This window comes from Halichoerus grypus, chromosome 7 (genome assembly GCF_964656455.1).
Source record: "Halichoerus grypus chromosome 7, mHalGry1.hap1.1, whole genome shotgun sequence".
NCBI lineage: Eukaryota > Metazoa > Chordata > Mammalia > Carnivora > Phocidae > Halichoerus > Halichoerus grypus.
This window is the reverse complement of record NC_135718.1, coordinates 141,241,232-141,268,119: the sequence shown is the minus strand read 5'-3', so window position 1 is coordinate 141,268,119 and position 26,888 is coordinate 141,241,232. Positions and strand designations below refer to the sequence as shown.

The window sequence follows — 26,888 nt, the reverse complement described above, 5'->3', positions numbered from 1 at the left end:
ATTAGATTTATAGTGGTGGAGATAATTGCATCCCTTTGGTTATATTGTGACTACTTCCCCAAATTCTAGTGAATGACCATTCCCCCTGTGGGATTCCTATAAATCAACTTTCCACTGGGAAGCAATTAGCTAAGTCCCCTTCTCAACTGTCACCTCTTGTTTCTATAGCAGGCTCTCAGAATGTTCTTAGAGACTTTGCTAAAAGGGGTTTTGCACTATGGCTAATCGGAAAGAAAATAGGACCAATTATATCTTTTCATCTAATTACCTTTTCAGAAATTTAATCACTCATAGGTCCAACAAAGAAAGAGGGCAGTATGTTTCTTCTAGATAAGAGAGATAGTTTGTCAGATTAGATGCCTCATCCTATTTCCTTTTAGGAGGTTTGATATTAAAAGACTAGACGAAAGGGGGGAAGGGACCATCACAAATCTCATTTTTTTTTTTTAAGATTTTTATTTATTTGACAGAGAGAGAGAGAGAGAGAGAGCGGCAGGCAGAGGGAGAGTGAGAAGCAGGCTCCCCGCTGAGCAGGGAGCCCGATGCGGGGCTCGATCCCAGGAGCCTGGGATCATGACCTGAGCCGAAGGCAGACGGTTAACGACTGAGCCACCCAGGCGCCCCTACAAATCTCATTTTTCATGACAAAATGTGATACATTCCTAGTTTGCTGAATATAATACAAAGTGTCAGATTTATGGACTTACAGGTATACTGAAGGCTCAAATGGCTTTTCCTGATTCGTCTCTTAAACAATGGCAAATCACACATGCAGGCACACGCACATATGTATTAATCAGTGTTGGTGATCGTTTCACTAAGTTTTGTGGGCTCTAGGATATCATCCTTCCATATTGGCTGGAATTTTATACTTGATGTCTTTCTCTGTTGCTAAATGGCTATGAAATAGAGCCATTTAAATAAAGCAAAGTGACTGAGGATATATTCCCTATGTGTTTTAGTCAGATCAATAAAAGACACAGTTATGCTTATGGAAGCGTGTTGACAAACAGTAATTACAGAGCTGAGGAATCATCTGTTCGGTGTTGGAAATAAAAGTTGGATTCTGCTTGCAATAAAATGATGGCAGCATCAGAACGTGGAAGGGAAGAGTAGAGTGAGGATAAATCCAATTTTGGAAATGATACTCCTCTTAAATCACTCCTCTTCCATGGGTAAATTTAGAATCTAGAGTGTTGATTTAGATATTGACAGTGGTTCTCCAGGAGAAAGGTAAAAATAAAAGGAATTGGACCCATTAGAGGTTTTGTTTATGGCCTGTCTGGGCACTTTGATGTAACCCTGTCATGCCCTTATGCTGATTACCTTCTTGTAGAACAAGAGATATTGAGTAGAGAATGAATGATGTGTACTCCCAGCTCTTAGGCAGGGCTCTCAAAGAGCAATGTCTTTAACATATGAATTCTTCTGTTTTTTTTTCCTCCTTTCGTCCTTCCCTTTGACTTCCTCTTTTTTTTTTTTTTTTTTTTTAATCTTCTCTTTCTTTCTACCTCTTTTGGTCTCCGGGTTTGACCCTTTCTCCTTTTTTTCTCTCTCTCCGTTTGTATCTCCCTACATCTAGGCTTCTCTGCAGAATGTCAAACAAAGATCGACACATTGATTCCAGCTGTTCGTCCTTCATCAAGACGGAACCCTCCAGCCCGGCCTCCCTGACGGACAGCATCAACCACCACAGCCCAGGTGGCTCTTCGGACGCCAGCGGGAGCTACAGTTCAACCATGAATGGCCACCAGAACGGACTTGACTCGCCACCTCTCTACCCTTCTGCTCCTATCCTGGGAGGTAGTGGGCCTGTCAGGAAACTGTATGACGACTGCTCCAGCACCATTGTCGAGGACCCGCAGACCAAGTGTGAATACATGCTCAACTCGATGCCCAAGAGGCTGTGTTTGGTGTGTGGCGACATCGCTTCTGGGTACCACTATGGGGTAGCATCCTGCGAAGCCTGCAAGGCATTCTTCAAGAGGACGATTCAAGGTTAGTGTTGGCCCTGGGAACCCCCTGCCCTCTTCCAGCCTCACGTGATGGTTGGCTAGTTGATTTTCCTTAGTTCTTATCCTTGTTAATCAAGTTGTACGGTCTTAATTCTGTCTTGAGTACAAAGTAGAAATAGGTTACAAGAGCTTGTGGAGGAATTATAGAATAAACTCTCCCGGATAGGCCTCCTATCAGTTCTGCTTTCACCATTAAGCTCTAACGAAGAAATGATATTGAGCTTTGGGTTAAGAAAAGCACCTCTGTTATCAGAGCAACGTGGGTCTGGATAGCAGCTACACAGCTACACACTGGATCAGTAGTATTTTTGCCTCTTTGGTTCTTCTTGCAGATGCGTGGAAATAATAAATAATTTAGAGCAGTGGTTTTGAAACTTGAGCGTGCATCAAAATCACCTTGCGATCCTGTTAAAATGCAGATCACTGGGCCCTACCCCCAGAGATTCTCACTCATCACATCTGGAGTAGAAGCCCAAGAATTTACATATATATTTTTTAAAGTATTTATTTATTTACGATTTTATTTATTTATTTGACAGAGAGAGAGAGAGAGACAGTGAGAGAGGGAACACAAGCAGGGGGAGTGGGAGTGGGAGAAGCAGGCTTCCCCGTGGAGCAGGGAGCCCCATGCGGGGCTAGATCCCAGGACCCTGGGATCATGACCTGAGCCGAAGGCACATGCTTAACGACTGAGCCACCCAGGCGCCCCAAGCATTTATATTTCTACCAAATTGCCAGGTGATGCTGATATTGCTGGTCCAGAGACCATGCTTTTAGAACCACTACTCTAAACAAATTTAATTGTCTACTACCTTCCTTCTTTCTCTGTGGTTGGATATACTTCTCTCACCTTTTTAATGAATTTGTAAAAATGTCTTCCAAATTATTCCTAATTATAGAATATACCTGCAACATATATAACATATACCCAAACCCTTATGGATTTTCAGATTTATAAATAACAATATAAATGTAGAAAAAATGTGGCCGAAATTTGTATGTGCTCCTTTCAGCTAGCAATCCACAAATACAGAGCTCCGCTCATGTTAAACGCTATAGATCTATAGACTCACAGGAAATTATAATTTTCACTTTTGTAGATCCTGTGTGATACACTTTTGGAGAATATAGGGAAAGGAAAGAATAATTGCTTATTGAGGATCCTCAGGTCATCGGTGATTCTATTCTCAGTGGTTTACAAAATGTTTTCTTCTTAACAAGCACTTTTGGATACATGTGTGTTTTCCCACGTATCAGTGGTTCTCATCCTTGCCAGCTCATCACCTGGAGACTGAAAAAATATTGATACCAGGGCTCCTACCCCCAAATTCCTAGTTAATTGGCTTTGGGTGTGGCCAGGGCAGGGTGGGAGTGGAGTTTTGAAAGCTTCCTACTTAATGCTTCTGTAAAGCCAAGGTTAAAAATCACTGCCTTCTACGGTGCTGTGTTCTGTGAATAAAGTGTTTCTCAAAGTATGCGCCACTGAACCAGCGGTATCAGTATCACCTGGGAATTTATTAAAAATGCAAATTCCCAGGCTCCATCCCAGATTACCGCAATAGGAATCTCTGGGGGTGAGCCCGGCAATCTGTGTGTGCCCCCCCAGGTGATTCTGATGTTCACCCAGATTTGAGAACCACTGCTATATATCCCGTGTTGCTGCTGATTTACCCCTCATGACTGACCATTGTCCTCTAATGGTCCCTTCTTGGATGTAACTGAAATCAGTTTAGTAACTTTGTTATATACTGATTTTTAAAGTGCACATGAGATTATGTTTGTTAAATTCTGATCCTTCTAAATGTTTTAACAAAAGGTGATTATGAAACCCTTTATGTGTACATAGAGTAATCTCCCACTTTTTTTTTTTTTTTTAAGAGCAGCTGGGAGGGCACGTCTTCTCCATTAGCTGCACTGAAGATTTCACTTACTGTTCTTAGTGGAATGTATTGTACCGTCTCCCGTTTGCTTTTGCGTTGTCTGTGACATTGCTTCCTTGATTTGTGGCTGATGAAGGCACACTTAAGGAGCTTACTTAAGGGGCACCGGTTTTCAAGACATCATTACTCTTACAAAATTGAGTGGATATTTAAGCCTAACTTTTTCATAGCCTTTAAGAATTTTAAATGACGAACACAAGCCAAGTTAGTATGGAGTACATATGAATTACCTAAATATTTTAATGGCTCTATCTTCATATTTTATGGCTCACCATTGCCATATTTTATTAGCATTTTCTTAGAAAAATCCTTCATCCACTGGATCTTTTGTTTCTTTTTTCTCAGCTGTAAGTTGAAGGCATTAATACCTACCTCATGGAGTGTTTAAGGGTAAAATGAAATGTGAAATCATAGGTAGAGTGAGTGAGTAAAAACAATGGTGGTCAATCTGCGGAGCTTCCTTACATTCTTGGGCATTTGAGAAATATCTTCAGCCTGTTTACTAACATTGTAAAACTTGAGAATGAAAACACCTTTCAAATTTTTGGGTTCTTACTAGCCGTTGTCCAAAGGTATTAGAATACTTTTGTTAAAGAGTAGCTAAAATTCAAACTGTTAGTAATACAATTTTGTTTATTCAGTTTATACAGCTCTGGCATTAACTACACGAAGAAAGCTAATATTTTGGGATAAACTAACAAATGCTGTGTATGCTGATATAAGCAAGAGATTCTCACTATGAAAACCACTCCCCTTTACTCAACAAATATTTATTGAGAACCTACTGTGAGCCAGACATGAGGGTGCTGTCTGGAGCTGCATCTTACCAACATTTTATTAAAGCTTTGTTCTCAAACATTTGTGCATTGAGGTGAATTCCTCTACATACATCTCCTGTCTTGAGGGAATACCAAATTTTTAGGATGGTGGCGGGGGGTGTGGGGGCAGTGGTTAAACTCCTTGGTCCTTAGTATGTTTCCAAAGATAGAACAACTATGAAACAGTTTCCTGGCAGTTTTTTTTTTTTTTTTTAAATCATATAGCTTAGATATTAATAGCTATGCAATAGTTATTTACTGAGCAATAACTGGAATAGAGCAATTGGAATTCTATGCCTGATTATTCCTTAGGATGCTGAAATGCTACCAAAAGCTTAACAGAGCAAAGCACAGGGTGATTCTTGGCATTGATGTATAGTGCTCAGTTTTACTCCATATTGGAGAGAGCAACTTTCAAGGATTTTGAGCAGGAGACAGAGATGTCACTGTCCAGATTAGCACTCTGGACCTGCCCACCTGGCTGTGTTTGTAGCTGGCAGCTGGGCAGCACTCAGTAAGGCTACCCCGCTAGCTACATCAGCAGGCATCACACCGTGGTGCTCACTTAGCCCCAAAAAGGCAGTGAGGCAAATAAAGGGATTAAATTGTGAAAGTATAATGTAATAATTAGGGTGGTAATTGTAAGGAAGACTGCAACAGCCCCTCCTTTCTGCAGTGAAGTGTGATAGCGATTGAACTCCAAAGATACTGAAAGTGGCCCGAAATCTCTTGTATCATCACAGATTCTTATTCTGATGCCGAAGGGACCTGGAATCTGTTCTCGTGCCTTGAGGCAGCAGTGCAGCCAAACTCTCCTTGACAGATAGTAGTCGCTCCCTTCCCTCCCCTACAGCTCTTCGGGGAATGAGAAGAGATAATGCAATTCCCCTTAAGAACAAGTCTTTCTCCGGTTCACAACCCTTAGGATCCAGACATTATGTAAGTGTGGCTTCTGCCTCACCAGCACCTGCTGGTGCTCTTGTTGATGACTGAGTGACCTGTGCATCCAAAGGCATATTCATGGGGAATATTGCCTCTTTAGACTCTTTATTTCCTGTTATAATAATTTATTTTTAAGATTGATTATGCAATATATAATGAATATCAATTATAAAAGTTGGGCAAAATACTTCTTAAATTTAGAGCCAAAAGAACATAGATCCAGAGCACATCTTAAGAAGGGTAATGAGGGGTGCCTGGATGGCTTAGTCGATTGAGCGTCCGACTCTTGGTTTCGGCTCAGGTTGTGGTCTCAGGGTCATGAGATTGAGCCCATCGGGCTCCATGCCCAGCAGGGAGTCTTCTTGAGATTCTCTCTCTCTCTTTCTCTCTCTCTCTCTCTCTCTCTCTCTCTCTCTCTCTCTCCCCTTCTCCTTCTGCCCCTCCCTGCCCTGTGTGCTCTCTCTCTCTAAAAAAAAATAATGAGAATTGTTCTTTTCATAGATGAATTTGGTATTCCAATTGTGAAAGGCAATTAATCATAAATTTCAGTGAAGGCCAACCAGAAAGGCATATTTTATTTATTGACTGTTTCCAAGTTATCATTGGAAAACTATTGAATTAGGTCAGCACTTAGGGAAAATTCAGGGTGTTTTTGTTTTGTTTTGTTTTCTGCTGACCAAAAAACTTTTTAGAAGACTTTGACAGTCCTATCATCTGACAGGGTTAGAAGGGCACCAGTGACTTCATTGCCACTTTCTAGGTTTTTTACTCTGTGTGTGATGTCAGTATTCTGATTTCTTTCTTATTCCAGTGTTAGTCCCAATTCATAAATGAGTGGGAAATTTTTTGTGTGTGTACCTTCTCGTTAAGAGTTTTCCCCGGACTCTAGTGAAGGAAGCAAGAGCAGGAAAATATCTTTATATGCTCCCCTCAAAATGTCAATACATAGTTCATCATTTAACATACAAAATAGTAGCTCCCTCTCTTTCTCCATTAGAGTATGGAAAATAAATATTTATATATATATTCGTATGGCTGACATAGCCATTTCAGCTGCTCATTTCTGTGCGAGAGATAGGCATTTTATTTTGCCCCCACTTTTATGAAGAGGAAATTATATATTTAAAAAATAGGGTTTTGGGGCGCCTGGGTGACTCAGTCATTAAGCGTCTGCCTTCGGCTCAGGTCATGATCCCAGGGTCCTGGGATCGAGCCCCGCATCGGGCTCCCTGCTCCGCGGGGAAGCCTGCTTCTCCCTCTCCCACTCCCCCTGCTTGTGTTCCCTCTCTCGCTGTGTCTCTCTCTGTCAAATAAATAAATAAATTTTCCCCGCGGAGCAGGGAGCCCGATGCGGGGCTCGATCCCAGGACCCTGGGATCATGACCTGAGCCGAAGGCAGACGCTTAATGACTGAGTCACCCAGACGCCCCAAATAAATAAAATCTTAAAAAAATAAAAAATAAAAAAATAGGGTTTGGCTTTTTTTTTTTTTTTTAAGATATCCATTATAGCATAGGTTTTGGGTTCATATAAAACCATGCCTAAGTCTCAGCCCCTTAGAGCTGAGAGATAATATCACTGTGCCTCTGTTTCTCAAGTGGGAATGTCCATCAGAGTACCTGGCCCATACTAAGTGCTCAATAAATTATTAACTTCGACTGCTACTGGCAATATGACCAGGATACTCAAACACTGGGTGGTTCAGATATCCCAGCACAGGGGTGTCCTTGATGCTAAACTAGGATGTGTAGTCTTCCTCAGATCACAGTTGTCCACCTTATGCTGTGATAATTAACCCTTTCTCCCTGCAGCCATTCTTCATAATAGTGCCCTTTTAGGTGGCATTTAGGTGGGCCGACTGGAAATTCAATTAATTTTATATAGTTTTTTGGTGATCAATTAGCTTTTTTTTTTTTTTTTTTTTTTCCTGTGGCCATGCATGGGAAACTGGGTAAATCAGAACAGGAGCCTGAATTCTAGAACTTGCCTGAAATATCAGATTCCCAGTTAAGCTTTGCATGTGGGATTCAGGAGTAAAGTAGCAGGACATCCTTGCAGCGTGAGATGTAGGAGTGACCATTATGAGGACTAAGTTCACTCTGGACATTTGTGGGACCTGAGAGAGGAGTACCATGGTCAGCCACATAATGTATTATAATACTTAGAAGTTTATAAATCAAGATAACAAACTGCTAAGGAACATATGTTCTATTCTTTTATTGGACAAACATACCTTCATAATGGCCTAGGAGGCCAGCTCTGCATTTTGAGTTCTTAGACTCATGAATTTTGTGTTAGCAAGAGGTAGTAGAAGGAAGATCAGTCCTTAGCCACAACCTACCCCATTTCTCTCTTCCCCTCTACCTCCCATCATGTTCTGTGCATAGTGTGGACATCCTGCTCACATGTCCACAGTCCATTGACCCTTCCAAACAGCTGCCCTTTGACCATGCATGGGCCTCATAATGGGCACACCAGCAGTCCAGTCCGGTCCAGGGCACCTTCCAGAGGATGGACCCAAGGGAGAGGCCCATGCAGGCCTTGGAATGGGGCTTATGGTGATTTGGCCACAGAATTTGAGGGTCCCAGGTATTGGGGATCATGGAGTACAAGGGGGTTGGCTCCAGCAGGTCTTGTCCCCTTAGTCTGTCAAAGGAGCCCTTGCATTGTAAATGACTTCTAAAGCCCAGGGCCTTCGGGTGGGGGCTCTTTTTGTCTGAGTCTGAAGGTGACACAGATAAGAGCCTAACTATCACCTGAAACAAGGTGCGTTAAAGATTAGGCATTTGCCTGCTAGCCATCTGGTAATGCTGTGGGCATGGCCTGTGGATCTGATGTGCTGACTTCTTTTCCACACTGCTGACTTTTTGCTGAAGCAGGCGGCCTAGTCCTGGAGGATCGTTCCTGGGTGTCACGTTTTCTTTGCCATTATGTGCTATTTTGGTCTTAGAACAGAATATTTGCAACACTGGAGGAAAAAGAAACAAATTGAGTGTCTGAACATCCTATGAACCTTACAAAAGAAAATAATAAAATATTATCTATTTAACTTAAATAGTATTTAGAGAAAATAATTATCCTAGTTTATAAATGGCTGCTTTAAAACTCTAATATGTTCTAGGATTAAAACTCAAAATACTATGGAAATGTTTAAATTGACTTGAAGAATCTCAGGGGTGGTCAGTTTGGATGCAGGATTAAATTAAATATTGATACTAATATTTACAAAAGAAATATTGTATACAGTTCATTTGCTCTAACTCAGAGCTTGCTTTGTTAAAGTGTAATTGACTTTTCCACTTTTTCTTGCATTTGATGGCAGTTTTGTCTGATTTTTAGAAATACATGAATGTTGCCAAATTATAAATGACAGATATGCTATACTCCTGCTATTTTAATTGTTAACATCAGTGTTTATTTTAATAGTAAAATTTAGTATTACATACTCTCTTTGGTGGTAGAGAGTATGTAGTATGTGATTGGATGTTTTAGGAAACAGCATAGTTTACAGATTCATCTCTTTCAGTTTTGACTTAATGAACCCACTTCTTGGGATAAATGAGTAGTGATGTCTTCCCTGGTTTGTTCTGACTTTTAGGAATGGACCTAAATTGTCACCACTCCTGAGGTCTTTGTAGAGCCAGAGAGTAAATATCTTAGTATCAGGGGGTCACATGCCTTCTGTGTCATATACTCTAGTTGGCTTTGTTTTATTTTTTAAGCTGTTTAAGAATATAAAAACCACTCTGAGCTTGGGGCCATACAAAAGCATGTCTCGGGCTCGATTTGACTGCTAGCAGACCCCAACACCCCAATGTATCTTCCTGGTAGGCAGTCTTGACTACCAAGATTTTCATCGGGAGGACTTTAGGCAACTTTGCATGCGTATCATTTGTTTAAACTGGAAGCAAGTTCTTTATCACGATGACCTCGTAAGTGTGTTATCTCAGTTTTCAGAATGTTTTTACTTTTTCAGGGATCAGATTTTTCTAGTCTCTTGTCACTGTTCACTATGTCATATTCATGTGTATTAGCTAGGTAATTGGAAAGCAGAATCAATGTAAATTAAAATAAAGTAACATTTAGGGTGACTGACAAAAAGTTGGATCTTGGGTCGTATAAAATAAAGGCTGATTATTTTCAGAGATTAAATTGCATGGTTGATCTTTGATCAAAGAAAATAGAGTATTTAACCACCCTCATGATATCTTTGTCTGAAAAAGATATTAGGAACTCAAGTTTGTGACACGACACTCTCTGGCGTCATTTACATGTTTTTTTAAACTCTTCATTATGTTACTGTATAAAGTCATTTAAAATCGACATATTACTGTAACTGTTGACTCATAAGGAAAGTTTACCACTTGGGTGACAGTGGCTAAGAACCTGTTCTCTGTAAGGGGTTTTTGCCAATGGCATTCAGGGAGGAGATGAATTTTCAGTGAAACTTTTTATGCCGTGGTAAAATGTCCAACTATAGTTTATATAATTTATATAATCTCAAATTACTGAGATTTATTAATTTGTCGAATTAGGCAGACAAAATTTGCTTTCCTAGCAGTTTGCAAAATGAGTGACACTTTCCTACTGTCTGTGTTATTTCACAGTGATTGGGAAGAGGTGATAGTATGCATTATATGTTCCTCCGCCAGATTACATTATATTTATTTTTATTTATTTATTTATTTATTTATTTAGAGAGGGAGGGGGTAGGGACAGAGGGAGAGGGAGAGAGAGAATCTCAAGCAGGCTCCATGCCCAGCACCTCAGCCCAGGGGGCTCTATCTCACAACCCTGAGATCATGACCTGAGCCGAAATCAAGTTAGATGCTTAACCGACTGAACCACCCAGGCACCCCTATTTTTATTCATTTAAAAAAGGACATTTGTAGTAATAGTATCACTAATTTTTGAAAGTACAATAGTTACAATTAATAGAAGGACAAACTTTTTAGTAATCTTTATTATTTTTTTTAAAGATTTTATTTATTTATTTGTCAGCGAGAGAGAGAAAGAGAGCGCACAAGCAGGGGGAATGGCAGGCAGAGGGAGAAGCAGACTCCCCGCTGAGCAAGGAGCCCGATGCAGGACTCAATTCCAGGACCCTGAGATCATGACCTCAGCCCAAGGCAGCTGCTTAACCAACTGAGCTACCCAGGTGTCCTGTTTTTTAGTAATCTTTAAAACTTAGCTCTATCTTTATACTTTAACTAAAGTTCTGATCTATCTGTAGCATTAATATATTCTCCTTTGATTCTACTCTGATATGGCCTACATTATAGAATCAGAAAAAATAAGCATGTAATTCTGGATTATCTGTACATATGCATACTTAAGAGGCTATGCTCTCCTTTATTTTTGTAAACCTCCTTACTTGAATAAAACCCTCTGCACTCAGAAAATACAGTCAGTTTCTCATGGTTCACCTGAGCTAATGTCCTCAGAAGAAGCAGCATGGGAGGAAGGGTGCTGATTGTGGCAAGAGGCCGGGGACTCTGTCTGGCTCCAGTGGGGCACCATCTCATATGGTGACCCACCTGTGCCACCCAAGCCTGTTCCTGATTCAGTCACCCTCTTATGGGAAGGAAGCATGTGCATTGCCATTTCTTCTAAGGATTCTGTTGGTGAGTAATTTTCTTTTCTTAGCCTGCCCCAGCCTACCACTTGTCAAATCTGAAACGCCTCCCAGCACTCCACACTAACCCTCTTCTTGGCAAGTAATGGTTGAGAAGGGCTTGATGTAGTTTACATGCTCAAGTCTGAGGGACTTCAAGGATCAGTTCCAATTAATCCTTAAAAAATGCCATTTGCTTTCCTGTCTTTTAGCAAGGTAGATTTTTACATTTGTGATGGACTTCTCAGGAAGTGGGATGTGGCTGTGATACTCGGCTTGCAGACCGGTGGATTTTCTTCTGAGAACCTGCCACCCTGGTCACCCTAGTGTTATCTGATGACTATTTAACGAAGGCCTGGAGGCTGTTTTTTGGTTGCTAGATAAACTGCCCGGCAAAGGTATCAGGGCTTCTTTTTCCATTCTGATAGCTTTCATTCTTTCATTCTTGTTCACCTTTGACCCAGAACCAAGCCCTGACAAATAAGGCTGTTCAGAGAAACAACTGATAAATTACCTTGTTAGAATAGCCTTAGTAGCTATAGTAGGAATGATACCCTCTGCTTTGTCGTTTTCAAAATGCGTGTTTTTATGCCTACGTTAAAGTAATTACATGATAAGATCCTTCCAGTAAACACAGAATTGGTTATGGCTAAATTCAGGTACAGTAAATGACAACGTTCACCCTAAAGGTAGGAAAGAAGACAAAAAATGAGTGATGAGAGTTCTGTTATTTCAGGTTCCTGTTGTGTTTTGTTGTTGTTGTTGTTTTTTAAGTAGGCTCCATGCCCAGGTTGGAGCCCAATATGGGGCTTGAACTCATGACCCTGAGATCAAGACCTGACCTGAGATCAAGAGTCGGATGCTTAACCAACTGAGCCACCCAGGCGCCCCTTTCAGGTTCCTACTGATGTGAATGTGGGTCACTTTGGTAATTTGTTGTAGGAGCATATGTCTCAATATGATTTTTTGGGCCCCCAGGAAAGGAAACATCAGTAACTTGTTTTAAAATTCAAGTTTTAGAGGCTGTGAGGCTGGTTGTGAGGAACGTCAGGGTGGGGTTTCATGGCCTGGGTCAGAACTTTTTTTATTTACTGTTAAAGGGCAGTGGTTCGTTTATCTGATATATTACTTGATAAACTTAGATACTATCTTAGATGTGATAAAGTACACACATTGCATTAATTTACTTTCTTTTGAAGTTGTTGATAATGGGATTCAACAATGTGAAGGCCTAGTCATTGGAGCTCACTTAGACTTTTTTTTTTTTTAAAGATTTTATTCATTTATTTGTCAGAGAGAGAGAGAGAGAGAGCAAAAGCAGGGGGAGCAGCAGGCAGAGAGAGAAGTAGACTCCCTACTGAGCAGGGAGCCCGATGCAGGACTTGATCCCAGGACCCTGGGATCATGACCCGAGCCGAAGGCAGATGCTTAACCGACTGAGCCACCCAGGTGTCCCTCACTTAGACAATTTTTAAAAAAGTTTCACGTAAAAGCAAAATTAGGTAAAAGATGCTGGCAAAGTATTATAGTTGACACTAAAAGTTTAAATGTTTACATTTAAAAGAAATGATGTTTAAATATTTATTTCTTTTAATATTTATTTTCTTTTAGTGGTAAAAATCACATAACATAAAATACACATACCAAAAAATGCACATGACATAAACACAGAACATAAAAATTTCCATCTTAACTATTTTTAAGTGTATAGTATATTAGTGTTAACTATATGCACATTATTATGCACCAGATCTTTAAAACTTTTTTATCTTGCGAAACTGAAACTCTACGCCAAATAACTCCCCATTTCCCTCTCCCTCAGCCTCTGGGAACCATTTTTGTACTTTTGATGAGTTTGACCCACTTTGACCTCCCATATTCGAATCATGTAGTGTTTGTCTTTTTGTGATTGGCTTATTTCAGTTAGCAAATTGTCCAGTTTATCCATGTTGTAATATATGACAGGATTTCCTTCTTTTTTAAAGCTGAATCATATCCCATTATAAGTCTATACCACACTTGCTTTATCCGTTCATCCATCAAAAGACAGTAGGTTGTTACCGCCTCTCAGCTATTGTGAATAATGCTGTAGTGAACATGGGTGTAGAAATAGCTCTTTGAGATCCTGTTTTCAATTTCTTGGATATATGCCCAGAAGTGGAATTGCTGGATCATATGGTAATTCTGCTTTTAATTTTTTGAGGAACCTTCATACTGACTGGCTTTCCGTAATGGCGGCATCATTTTACTTTCCCAGTGACAGTGCACAATGGTTTCAATTTCTCTGTGTCCTTTTGGGCACTTGTTATTTCCTTCTTTTTTTCTTTTTTTGAGAGTGGCCATCCTAATGAATGTGAAGGTGAATGTTTAAACATTTTTGAGGGGTATCAAATAACTCCCTGAATTTGAAGTTCTAAACTTTTACCTCGTTAGGCTGTCCATAAATAATTACATAAGTGGACAATGTAAATAGTTATTTTCAGCCTCTTGGGTTGCATACCATGCCTTTACCAATAATAATAGATGAGGAATTCATTAGTTTGTCATAATAATAATGACTGTATCAGTTTTTTGCACTGTGCCATACATTGTTCTAAGTGATTTACATTGATTGTCCTATTTAATTCTTCCATTATCCCAAGGAAGTAGATGCTACTATTATAGTATTCTTACAGTATCTTATTTATATATATGTGGAACTTGAGGCACAGAGAAGTAATGGGCCAAACCCAATTGGGTCTCAGGCAACCTGAACCCAGAGCCTGTGCTCTTTACCTCTCAATACCCTGACTTGCATATTTTTTAAAGCTTTTAAAGCATTGAATAATTCTAGACTGAATTTTTCTTGAGAGATTTTAGCCCATGGGCAAAATTTTCCATTAAGTTGATAAAATAAAATAAAAATGGGGAATTAAGAATATTCCCAAAGTTATGATTAGATAATATTGAAGGCTTTTTAAAAAAGGAGACAGAAGTAAGCCTTAAAAAGATCTATTTTTTCTTTTTATAATTCATTTTTAGAACCCCCCTATATATGAAGTGTGAGAGTTCAGTTCTTCAGTACCATCATATCTATCTCAGTTCCCTGGATTTTTATCTTCTGACACTCATTTCACTGCTGGATTTTTAGTTGTTAGTTTTAGATTGATCCCCAAAATGTACCTCCACAACCACCAGTGATAACACCTCCCTGACTCTTTAATTCTTGATTTTAGAAGGAAAGAGGCTTATTTCTTCTCATTTTGATGTGACGGTGATTAACCACTTGCATAAACTTTGTGACTGCAACAGAGGGCAACTCTTTCTTTTTTATGATGAGTAGTAGTCAGAAGAGGGGGGGCAGGATTATATGAATGGATCTGTATTTTTAAAGAAAAAGCTATATTCTTTGGGATTAAATCTTGTTTTATTTTATTTTATTTTTTTATTATTATGTTATGTTAATCACCGAATATTACATCATTAGTTTTTGATGTAGTGTTCCATGATTCATTGTTAAATCTTGTTTTATTTTGGTTTGAACAAAAAGAGACAACCATATTCTACTATACTTTTTAATAAAGGCATAGCTGAGGGGGGCCTGGGTGGCTCAGTTGGGTAAGCATCTGACTCTTGATTTCAGCTCAGGTCATGGTTGTGAGTTGTGAGATCGAGCCCCATGTCGGCACCCTGCTGGGTATGGAGCCTGCTTGGGATTCTCTCCCTCTCCCTCTGCCCCCCCAAATTAATTAATTAGTTAATTAATTAAAAAAAGGTACAGCTGAGTAATAATACAAAAAGGAAAGAGGAGGATTTAGTACACAGGAATTTTTGATTAATTTAGAATTTAGAGCTTGAAATCTGAATGTATCTTTACAGTGAATCTGAAAGCAGAGCCAAGTCTACTTTCTGATATCCATTTTTCAGTGCAAACTATTAACACAGTTTTCATTTGAAGAAGATCAGAGACAAGTACAGGAATCTTCAAAGGAATGAATCTAGCCCAAGACTTTGTCCTTGATTGCACCTTTCCTTTTCCTTTTGCCTCTAAAGCATCTTCACTACTCCCAAGGTACCTCCTTGCTTCTGGAACGCCCTCACTGTCCCCCAGAGTCTTCAGATTATGTTTTATATGGAGAACAATTTCAAATTTTATAGATATTTAAAGTGAAAGCCCTCCATTTGTTCTTCTGGGATATTACCAATTTACTAAGATTTCTTTTGTAATATTTGCAACTAACTTGTAGGAAGCTACTTTACAGGATTGTAAGTAAGAAAGGAAATAATGGGTAGACTGTAAAGTATTTTGTATCATTGCAGCCTTTTGTCCATATGTTTTTAGACCAGAGATCCCTAAACCAAGTCCCAGGGCCAGAATCATTTTGCTAAAGAAGGTTCGGAACCCAGTCACGCCCTTTCTTGTGTTGTCAGTGGTTGCTTTTATGCTTCTACCAGATTGCTGGGGAGTCACAGTAGAGACTGAATGACCTTTGAAGCTGAAATATTTAACTATCTGGGCCTTTAAGGAAAAAACTTGTCCTCCCCTGCTGTTCCGTGAAGGAGTGAGAGCTAAGCAAGTATTCCCTTGGAGGAGGCATCCCCTGCCCTACCTCTCCTGGACCATCAGTACACAGGAAGACACCCCCTACCCCCCACTATGTTTCCTTCTATGCTCTTCCTCCCAGAGGAAATGCCAGGCACTTCTCTGCAGTCCCTATCATAGCAGGCAGTCAAGTGCACGGGTTTTGTTTCAGAGAGGAAAATCTTTAGGCACCAACACAGCAAGTTGGGAACTTTCGTGGTTCTCACCTGGGTGTTCCTTGTTTTACTCTGCATCCAGTTAGCAGTCCCGTCTGAGCTCCCTGACCCTTGGGGTAATTAGTGGTTATGGTCTTTTGAGTATTTGTTTGCTTGTACTTCTTATAATGTGCCTGTGATGTGGACATCAATCAGGTCTATGCCCTTTGGCTTCCTTGCACCAGGCGGGAAGAGATTCTCTGTCTCGCATTTCCTTATTTCTGCACTGAGCACTAGCTCCTGGCCACTTATAGAGCCCCTTTAGCTCTTCTGCTTCCTGAATCCCTTCCCTAGTATAATTATAATGTTGTAATTCTTGTTGAGAATCAATGCACTTTCTGTTTCAGGCACTCTGCTCAGCACCTTGAATACATGATCTCATTTGATTTTCACAGCAACGCCATAAAAGTATCCATTGGTGTGACCCATTACCATTTCATTCCTGAAGAAGGAAACGCTTGCCCTGACTCCTACAGAAAATGGTAGAACCAGCACTTGAATCCAAGTTGACTCCTATCTTATAATCATTGTTATACTGCCTCCTGCAGTTTAAGTACAGAGCAGTTACCATCATTGTGTCCTGCAGGATTTCCCCCAACTCTGTATCAACTTTGGAGAATGCAGACACATACTGTTGAATACATCAACTCGATCTTGAGCGAAGGAAGTCTCCAATACCAATATCTCATCTCTGACAAAGTTCTTGGCACATTGATGGCCTTCAAGAACAGAAGCATTTAAGGACAATATTAGGAAAAGATGTGCTTGGTTTTACTTGTTGAAGGAAACCTTCAGGTTGAAGGTTCAAGGAAAGCTCTGAAGTCAAATTCGTATTTAAGAGTCAGTTGCTTTTGGAGCGCCAGGGTGGCTCAGTTGGAAGAGCATGTGACTCTTGATCTTGTGAGTTTGAGCCCCACATTGGGTGTAGAGATTAGTTAAAAAATTTAAAAAAATTAAGAAAAAGGCAGTTGCTTTGTCACGTAGGATATGATCCTAATGCCGCTATGCTTGCCATATGGACTGCTTGTACCACTTGATAACTGCCACTGCAAAATGTACATTTCTATTAAAAAATAGTGGCTGCATTAGATTTTTGTTAGCATTTCTTTCTTTCACCTAAAGTATTTTGTTCACCAACTGTTTTTTAGTCATATGTGTTAAAAAAGAGATAAGCAAACTCATCAAAGTTGTTCAGAATATGTAGGTAGAGAAAAAACATGTGAATGTTGATGTTGAATACTGAGCACAGCACATTTGGGGGCAACGGTTAGCTCAGATGTAACATCTTTCTTGTGGCGGTGGTGTTCTTTGAGCTTTTTTATAAATACTCCTGTGATACCATCCCTACTCCATCGAAGCTTAAAAACTGAGATGCAGTGGCTGCACACATCACGTAGGGTCTGCAAAAGGCCTACTTGCCTTTTCCAAGAAGATGTCATCACATCAAAGCTAAAAAACATTGAATTTCTGGTTACCCTGGATGGAGAGATATTTGTATTCTCCATCATCTTCATCAGTGAGTGTGTTTTTATTAGACACTTATTCCCTCCTAAATGCATTTCAGAACACACCCGGCTGAGTATGGATTACTTTTTTCTCCCATCATGAACAATAGCATTATTTTGGGATCTTTAAAATGCATTGTTTACAACCTGATACCTGTTGCTTTGGTGACATGGTCTGTTTGGTTTCTGTGGAATTAAACTGGCCCCAAACCATAGTGGTACAGAGACAAGTTGAGGGATTTCTTTTTGAGGTGTTGAGAGATTCCATTCCCCAAAAGCAACCCTATCCTGTCCTGCAGCTGCCCTTGTACCGTAAGTCTGACAACAGCAAAAGACAATGCCAAGATCCACCCTTACCTTACCGCTCCAAGGCATCAAGATTTTCTTTCCAACCAGCAACAATAGCAACAACGACAGCTACACAAAGCACACTCTCAGAAGATAGGAATTTCATTTTTTTTTATTTCTATTCCAAACAACACTTAGTTAATTACTTTTAAAAGATTGGAGTCCAGCAGCATTGCATCATAGTTAAGAGCATGGATTTTGGATCCAGAGTGCCTGGGTTCACATTCTGGCTCAGGCACTTGTTAGTTACATGATTTTGGGTATGTAACCTCTTGTCTCAGTGCCTTAATTCTCTCATCTGCCAAATGAGGTTCGTATCTGTAAAACACATAAAGTAGTGCCTCACACTTAGTGTTTACTATAGGTATTGATATGCAAATTTTAATGGGTACATTTAGGGACCGTTGGACTGGATGTCAGGATATTTGAGTTTTAGTCTTTTTTATTTTTTTTTTTTTAAGACTATTTTTTTATCTGAGAGAGAGAGAGAGAGCAAGAGCAGGGGGAGGGGCAGAGGGAGAGGGAGAAGCAGACTCCCCACTGAGGAGGGAGCCCAGATGCAGGGCTCGATCCCAGGACCCCGAGATCACAAACTGAGTTGAAGGCAGACGCTTAACCAACTGAGCCACCCAGGTGCCCTGATATTTGAGTTTTAGTCTTTTTTTTTTTCCAATAAACTAGTCCATATTTTTGTAAGGAAGATCCAGTGATCATAGGTTAATCAGTACATATTTACCTGTCTATGATCTTTATAAAACAAGGAGGCTGAACCAATTAGAAATTAGGTTTTCCTCAAAGTCTAATATCCTTTAAATTTATGTTGCTTAATACCCAGTGATATGTTGTTGGTAGATTCCTATCAGTTTTATTCTGTCTCATTGACTATACTTAGCTTTTTTTGATGAATAATTTGGGGCTAAATATTAAAATGAGGCAACGAGAAATAGGATCACTAAAAATCAAATCAACAGGTAATGAGTGGCTTCTTGTGGGCCATTGACTTGACCACACATTCTTTTGGACACAAGGGATTCTGAGGGGTGTAAGTCCCTATCCGCAAGGAATATGCAGTTGGAACAGGAGGAGGTTGATTCAGTAGACACAAAGTATGTTGAGTTCTAAGAGAAGGACCCACCTGAAGACGAGTGTGAGATGAGTTAGTTACACCCATAAGGACACGGTCTTGTGGGCTCTTGGAAAGCTTCGTTGAAGACACGATAAAGGAGGCACGTGAAGAGGACCAGCAGGAAAGAATGCTGCTTTCTAGGAATTTGGAGTAATTCAGGGTTCATGTCGGACAAGGGGGGAGTGGGCTTTGGATAGGGTTAGAAATTGACCTGAGACTGTGGGAAGGGATAAGGCTGAGGTGGGATTGAAGATCTTTGCAAATCCTTTACCTTCCATTATAATCAGATTACACCCAATGATACGCAGTTTATAAGCTCCAGTGTAGTGACAGGAAATGCTCACAAGGAGATGTTGCTGGTTGATGTCTCAGAAATTCACTTCTTAGACAATTTGGTGCTTTAAAAAAATGACTTGAGTTATCTTTCTTCCTCTCCTCCTAGTATGTGTAAAATATAGCCATGCATGCTGGAGTTGTTGGCAAGGCAAAATTGTCCTTCAGTTTCTCTGGGTGAATGGCATATTCATTTTCACACTTATTTTGTAATATTCCCAAACTCCAGATTTAGGTCTTAGAGTGAAGGTATTTAGTAATTGATGAAATCTTACAATGTCTCTCCCTTTTGTTCTCAGAAGGGTGAACAACATGATCTATGATTTTAACACTTATAGTTCATGTAATTCTTACAGTGCTATAAAGTTCATATGATTGTTCCTTTTTTATATTTTAGTAATCCGAGAGTAGTAAAGGTAAAGTAACTAGTTCAAGTTCACACGGCTAATGAATGGCAGAGCTATAATTTGGACCTTCATCTACCATTTCTCTTCTCCTTCTCCTCTCCTCCTCTGCCTTCTGCCTTCACTCGTTCATTTCCAGGTGTCTAACCCTATACAAGGTAGTATGTTAAGGAAGGACATGCAATGGGCATACAATAATTTTTTCCACCTTTTATTTGAGATGAATATGCACAGTGCCTAGTGTTGAGTCAATAGTTGTGGAATAAGGCAATAAAGGAATGTCCATGTTTACAAACTTGGGGGAAACTAAGGTAGGATATGTTTTGTTTAAACTGGAAAAAAATATCAAGGCTAAATAACCCCCCCCACCCCGCCATTTTACAACACTGTTTTCCTTCTAGTCTATTTTTTATTTTTTAATTAATTTTTTTTTTAGAGAGAGAGCGAGCACATGAGTTGATGGGGGAGGGGGAGGGAGAGAGAGAATCTTAAGCAGGTTCCATGGTCAGTGTGGAGCCCAGTGTGGGGCTCGATCTCACGACCCTGAGATCATGACCTGAGCCGTCAGATTCTTAATGGACTGAGCTACCTAGGTGCCCCGCTGCTAATCTATTTTTGATTTAATTCAGCAGGTCAATACAATCTTGTAGTTAGATGTATCATAGAGGGAGATGGTTGGTACCCATTATAAGCTCAGTGGCCCACCCAATACGGTTCACTGGAAGATGAAACCAGAGTGTATGGTCTTGGTCTGCAGTCAGTAGATACTACTCAGAGTTTATGAGCCTGCCTGCTTGTAGGCTTCTTTCTGATCTTCTCATCCTTAAAGATAAGCCATCATTTATTTGCATGTGGGAGCTAAGCCTGAGCTTCAGTGTGAAAATGCAACAGTCTGTGCCAAAATACTGTTATGGCTCTTATATACTATGTTTGTGATTATCAGAATTTAATCCTATAGAACCTGAAAGAACCAAATACCAAAAAGACTTTCTATACCCTATCTTCCACCTCATTTTTTAGAGGGTAGAATGGCAGCAAAAAGGCAAAGAACGTGCGACTTTGGCATAATCCTGTACGTGAAATTGCTTTGCCAAGAGCTGGGTATGACAATTAACTGGCTGTGACGCTCCTTTCCTCCTCTGTCAGTATGCCACAGTCTCCATGTCACAGGTGCCTTGCTGCCCCTTTGGGAGTCTGACACCGCCATTCCTTATAATACTTTTGGGCATCGTCTTTCAGAGCTTGAGGCAGATTCTCACAGACTGTCATCAGTGATCTGGAGATCTTTGAAATTTGAAGGTAAATTTGAAATTTAATGGTGGACAGACATCATTTGGCCTCATGTCTTGTGATAAAGAAGGCAGTCAGATGTTTTGGGTGAATATGAATGAAATGTATTTTGACTGCCCCCCCCCCATAGCTTATAAATTGACTCCAGTGGCAGTTCTAAAGGGAGCTTCCGAAAGTGTCAGAACAATCCCTTGGGAACAGGTATAGTGTCCCTAGGTAACTTATTTTGAAGTCTAACTTGGGATTCTTTGAAAAAACTTAAAAAGTATGTGCACTGATAGAACTATGACTTTCTTGCTAGAGATATGTAATCAATTATTGTTCCATATTATATAATCCAGTTATAGAGACCATTTCAATTTCAGGTGGAATGGGCAGAAAGCTGTGAGGAAAAAAGTAGCATTAAAAACAAGAAAGAAAAAAAAAGGAGAAAAAGGGAAGTTGTATCGCTGTATGGAAAAACCTTTACTATGAATCAGTATTAAAAAAGTCTTTTTTTAATATTTTTCATCATGTAAAACAAAAATACTATGGATTATTGGCTGCATGTTTTTAATGCTCTGTAATTGTGTACCGAGGCAAATCCCATTATTTTAAAATCACTTAATATTGGAGAACAATTGGATAAACCGCGCTTGGAGTGCCCTGTGGGTCATCTCAAGCCTTTTGGTTCTGTTAATAAAATTAAAACAACTGGGGGAAATATACAAATGCTTTCAAATGGGTTTTACAATTAGGATGTCTGTATGTGTGAAAAAGAGGACAACTCTTAGGAACTACGTAAAGCCAAATGCACCATTACTGTGTATGAGTGATGTGAGTTGGGAGTAAGGATTTGACATATATTTTTATTTTGAGATGCCATGCTAATTTACATCATTCAGCCCTTTCACTGCCAAACTGTAAAAGTCCATTAAGTGACTGAAAGGAATATACAAATTATCCACTGGCACTCCAGGCTGGAGTTTTACATACACCCTGTTATTCTATCCGCCAGCTAGCTGCAAGATTCTATTAAGCGGTAAGTGAGAAAATTATATTGCCTACAAACTAATTGTACAAAAGACTCTGAAATAAGTAATCAGAGCCCAGGACTTTCTGAAAAGCTGCCAGGAGATATTATAAATTGCTCTATCATTCTTGTCAGCCTGGTTTAAAAACCCAGAGCTTCCATGTTGATTTGGTTCCCTCTGCAACAGAGCTCACTTCCCCAGCTCTTAACAAAACTGGGAAAATTCCAGCTGTGTCCTCAGTAGTCGCCCAATTCAGTCCCTGGTGCCCTCTAACAAATGTGTCCCAGGAAATAGCAAGCTGTAAGCCAAGAAAACTCCGTGTCTGAAATGAGAATCCTTGCTTGTGAACAATAACTTTTGCATCCTCCTGATTGACTGTCCAGTGTTCACATTTCAGGTGCCCATAGTTGCTATTGGAAATATTTTTGTTGAGTTTCCACTTTTCGTGAATTGAAGGAAAACAAGTGCTCCATAGAGATCATGTGGTCTACTGGGAGTAATGTCTTTGAGCCATTACCAAAATAGATGGAACATTATTATCCAGGTGCTTGGGGCAGCACATTTTTAGGATAAAATGGTTTTTTTTTTGTTGTTGTTGTTGTTGCATAGAAAAAGCACCAGGGAAGGTATTTCAAGGGCAGAATCTGTGTAGACTCTAACACACATCAAAGGCTTTGTTGGGTGGGCGATCATAGCCAACAACGGTGAACTAAGTAACTCAATGGGAGGGCTTTGAAATTAGAGGTTTTCCTCCAGCAAATAAGTTCTTTAGAATAATGTTGATTTGTTTTTCAAGATATAAACCAGTGTTACTTAGTGAAATCAAGGTTATCACTCATGTATGTCAAGACTAATTTATGGAAATTTGGCTGAAGGATTCCTGATTCATCGTAAACAGTTTCTATACACTTAAGCTGAAAATATATCAATTGTGAAAACATTCAGGACCGCTATAATTTCCATCCATTCACAGTGAAATTTTTACAAAACATGTTTTGTTGCCAATAGCTTTGGGAAGATTCCTCTACCCCAATATAGTTATTTATCCATTTTTCACAGCATAGTTCAGTCATTCACTTCTAGATTGAGAATTCATTGACTTTCTTAGGCATAATCTCTGCATTTGTGGGAATGCATATGTGTGTGCGTGCATGCTAGTCGTGATTCCAGAAACACCGCCCCCCCACACTAAATTGTATTGTTATTCGCTTACATGTTTTATCTCCTCTGTAAGACTGTGGACTTCTCAAGAGCAGGAACTACCTCTTTCTATCCCAACCCAGCACATGATCCAAAATTGCAGGTTCATGGATCAGCACCAAGGATCTAGCAATGAATAAGACAGAGCCTCTCCCTCAAGAGTTCATTCTGAGGCACTATTAAAAATTTCTCTGCCTTTATGTTTCCCTTTGTCATTGAAGAATTCAGAATGTAATGGTTAGAAAGGGAACTAGAGTACTTCTTTATATGTGATCTGAAGCTCTCATGTGGTAATTGTACAATTTTCCTTCTGTTTTTTGAAGAAATTTAAAAATCCTTACAGTCATTCTTAGACAAGTCATTCATAGATTTAGCTATTATCATTGAATCACTCCTAAATATTTTCTCCAGTGTGGCTCCAGTTCTGAGAGCATCTGCTTTCTAAGTAATACTAAGTAGTATAACAAGATAAAAATTAACCCTTTTAGTGCCATCTGTCTGTTTTTTTCATGTTTTAAAACATTTTCCTGTTTTATTTTCCTTTTATTCTTATCCTGTTCATATCAAGATGCACTTTATTTCCTTTAAAGTCTCTCACATTCATTTTTTTCTTTTCACATTGTGCTCCCCAGAAGCCTTAATATTTTTTTTTTTTTTTTTGGTTTTCCCCTCAATGATCTCTTTCTGTTTTACCATGCATTTCCATTTTTGTCAAAGCTACTTTTTAAGGTTTTGAAAAATTAATTAGGTTTCCTAATACTTTTTTTTTTAATTTGTGAAATGGTTTTCCTAGTGGTCTTAATATTGCTTCCTGATGGGACATCCAGCTCACTTGACCTTGTGGACATTACTACATCACAGCACCATAGTTGGTGTTCATAACAATGACATTGAGGTATCAAGAAAATATAAGTTTTTTTGAAGCATACTATTTTACTTATTTACTACTTTTGGAAGAAGATTTTTCTACTGCATAAGAAATGGTCCTTGCCTCCAGGATCTTACCATCTAATGGGTAATATGCATGCAAAAAAGGTATGAAAAAATTCAGCATGTCTGTATGTGATGAGAGTACGTGAAAAGATATGAGAACCAAGAAGTCATTTTCTGCTATGATGGTCTGAGAGGTTTTCATGAAAGATTTGAATGGAATTTGAGTTGAACAGTGAGCCTTAGAAGTAATTTTAAGAAGAAAAGAGGGGCAAAGATAGATCATTCTCAGAGGGATGTCTGAAGGACACAGCAAAAAATGAATAAATTGACTTGGCTGCATCAGAAAGTTCATATAAGGTAATAATTGTAATATTGCTGGATAAGTAGATGGGAGTCATATTGGAGTGGCGATTTTGTTTGCTAATCTAATATTCTGTATTTAATTCAAGAGGCCATAGAAGTGTAGTGATTTTTTTTTCAATTAAGGTATTTTCTTTTTAAATTAAGCAGTCCTAGGAAGAGGCAGGCAGCATGGATTCAGGGGGACAGAATGGAGGCACAATGCCCACGTAGGGGAGAACTGCCATAGTCCAGGTGTGAGCTCACACATGCCTGATTGAGGTTCCTGTCAGAAGTGTGTTCTCGTGGAGGATGAGGATAGAATTTTTGGAGGAAGAGGATCCAGTTTGAAATGAAAGATGATTGTTTTTGTGGGGGTGGGAGGGAGATGGTGGGTCACCCTGGTAGAAGTTTCTAGCATTGGGTTAAAACGTGGGTCATGCTTTAGTACTGGAAAGTAAGCAAAGTGAGGACTTCATACTGACTTTTCTGGCAAAAAGGGGCAAGAAATGCTGTTTGGAAACCATTTTTTTTTTTTTCCTAACTAGTTATTGTTCATCTCTTTCTAAGAAAGCAAAGACTGAATTTCTTTTTAAATAAGTATAGGAAGAGGTAAGTAGAGTGGAAGGTTCTGGTATTAGAATACTAATTAACCTCTAGGAAGTTACTAGCAATACTCCCTGGATGCAAAATACATTTTCAGTGATGGTTAAAGAAACTCAGCAGTGAAAAATGGTTCATCTAAAGTTCAGAATCTAATCCTTTTATTCTCAGCCATGATCCAGCCAGGCTGGTTCCTTTGACTTATCCTTGATTTTCTGGGTGTTAGTAGTATCTCTGAAGAAGGTGATGGTGTGTGCCTCTGTTGATGTAGTTAATATTACTCTTATTATTTAACCTCTTACATTAAAAAGTAGTTGCTTTTATTATTATAAATGCCCTGAGTTAGAATGCTAATTGAGCCAAATAATTTTGATAGGCTTATCTCAAGTTATAATGCACAGTTTTTTTTAATATGTATATTTTAGTCATGCATACTTAACCAATTTTCAGTAGTTATAAGTGGTTAGGTATTACTTCCTGTTGAATTAGCAGTTGCTGAGTAGTTGAGTCTTTGTACAATCCTGCAATCCACTAATGTGATATTTAATGAGGAGACATCAGTCTGGAGAAAGGTAGTCAATATAAATCAGTGTTTACAAAGTGTGATTAACTCTGAAATATTTCATCAATGCTGTGGTCCCAGGCAGACTCTATGCTAATTACTAGACTCTGCGCATGTTTCAGGGGACTTGGACGGACCCTGAGTATTGCGAACACAGAGCAGCAAAATTGCAATTATGCTCGGACCGTCTCTGATGACAATTTATGCATTTGGTGTGATGACCTCCCCCTTCCCAAGAGGGCAATAAAGAGAATGCATTTTCATTAAGATACTAATGCACTTAATCACAAGGGGAAAGGGTTAGGAAGTAAGGAAAGACCTTCAAGCACTATGTGACAGAACTGATAGGGGAGAGAGGCTTTATTTTAAAGGCAGCTTCTTTACAAAGCTGTAGGCAGCTCCAGAGCACATCCCACACACTATCATTGGCATTAATTGAAAAAAAATTTTGAGTTAAAGTTCGGATCTTCTTCTGGCTACATATTTATTGCTTCAAATGTGTAAGTAGGACCATAAGTAATGTCAACTCTGACATTAAACATATTGTTTCGTAGCAGTTTATTTTTATTTATAACACGTCCATGGAGCTTGAGTGTTTGGAATTCATTATGCAAATAATGTAACAAACAAGATGATGACCGTCATCATCGTCATCCTCCTCCTCCTCCTCCTCCTCAATAAGCATTTACTAAGCAGAGAACTGTGTTGTAAGGCCCGGGTAAATGTGGACACGAGAGCCATGTCATTTCGGTCCCTGCCATCTAGGAGCTTACTGTAAGGCCCCAGATGAGCCTGCTGATCATTTTTCACAGTGGGGTTTATGCTGTTTAGTGTCAGAAAGACAATAAGCCTGATATACTGGAACATTAGTAACCAAAAGAAATCCAGGATTGATGATACAAGAATATGATTTTGATGTTCATGCTTTTATGGAAATAATTTGCTTTGAAATTTGTTTTGGGTTCTAAAATTCTGGAAGATTGTTATTTTGCATGGGTAGACTAAGCATAATGTTTTAAAGGCTAACTTTAAACTTAATCTTTTGAGATACTTTACCATGTATCTTCCAATTATTCAGTGCATCTTTTTTTTTTTTTTTTTTAAGAGAGAGAAAGTGGCAGGGGGAG

General features: G+C 39.3%; 1 protein-coding gene across 10 annotated transcripts in view; it reads left to right on the top strand.

Annotated features, from left to right (window-relative positions):
• ESRRG (estrogen related receptor gamma) overlaps window positions 1–26,888 on the top strand; it is a 565,965-nt gene that overhangs the window by 383,869 nt on the left and 155,208 nt on the right. For all 10 annotated transcript variants that reach the window (XM_078078363.1, XM_078078359.1, XM_078078361.1 and 7 more), the window contains one exon: window positions 1,583–1,998. In XM_078078363.1, coding sequence (XP_077934489.1) covers window positions 1,596–1,998 — 403 coding nt within the window. In that variant the 5' untranslated portion in view covers window positions 1,583–1,595. The remainder of the gene's footprint in view (window positions 1–1,582; window positions 1,999–26,888) is intronic.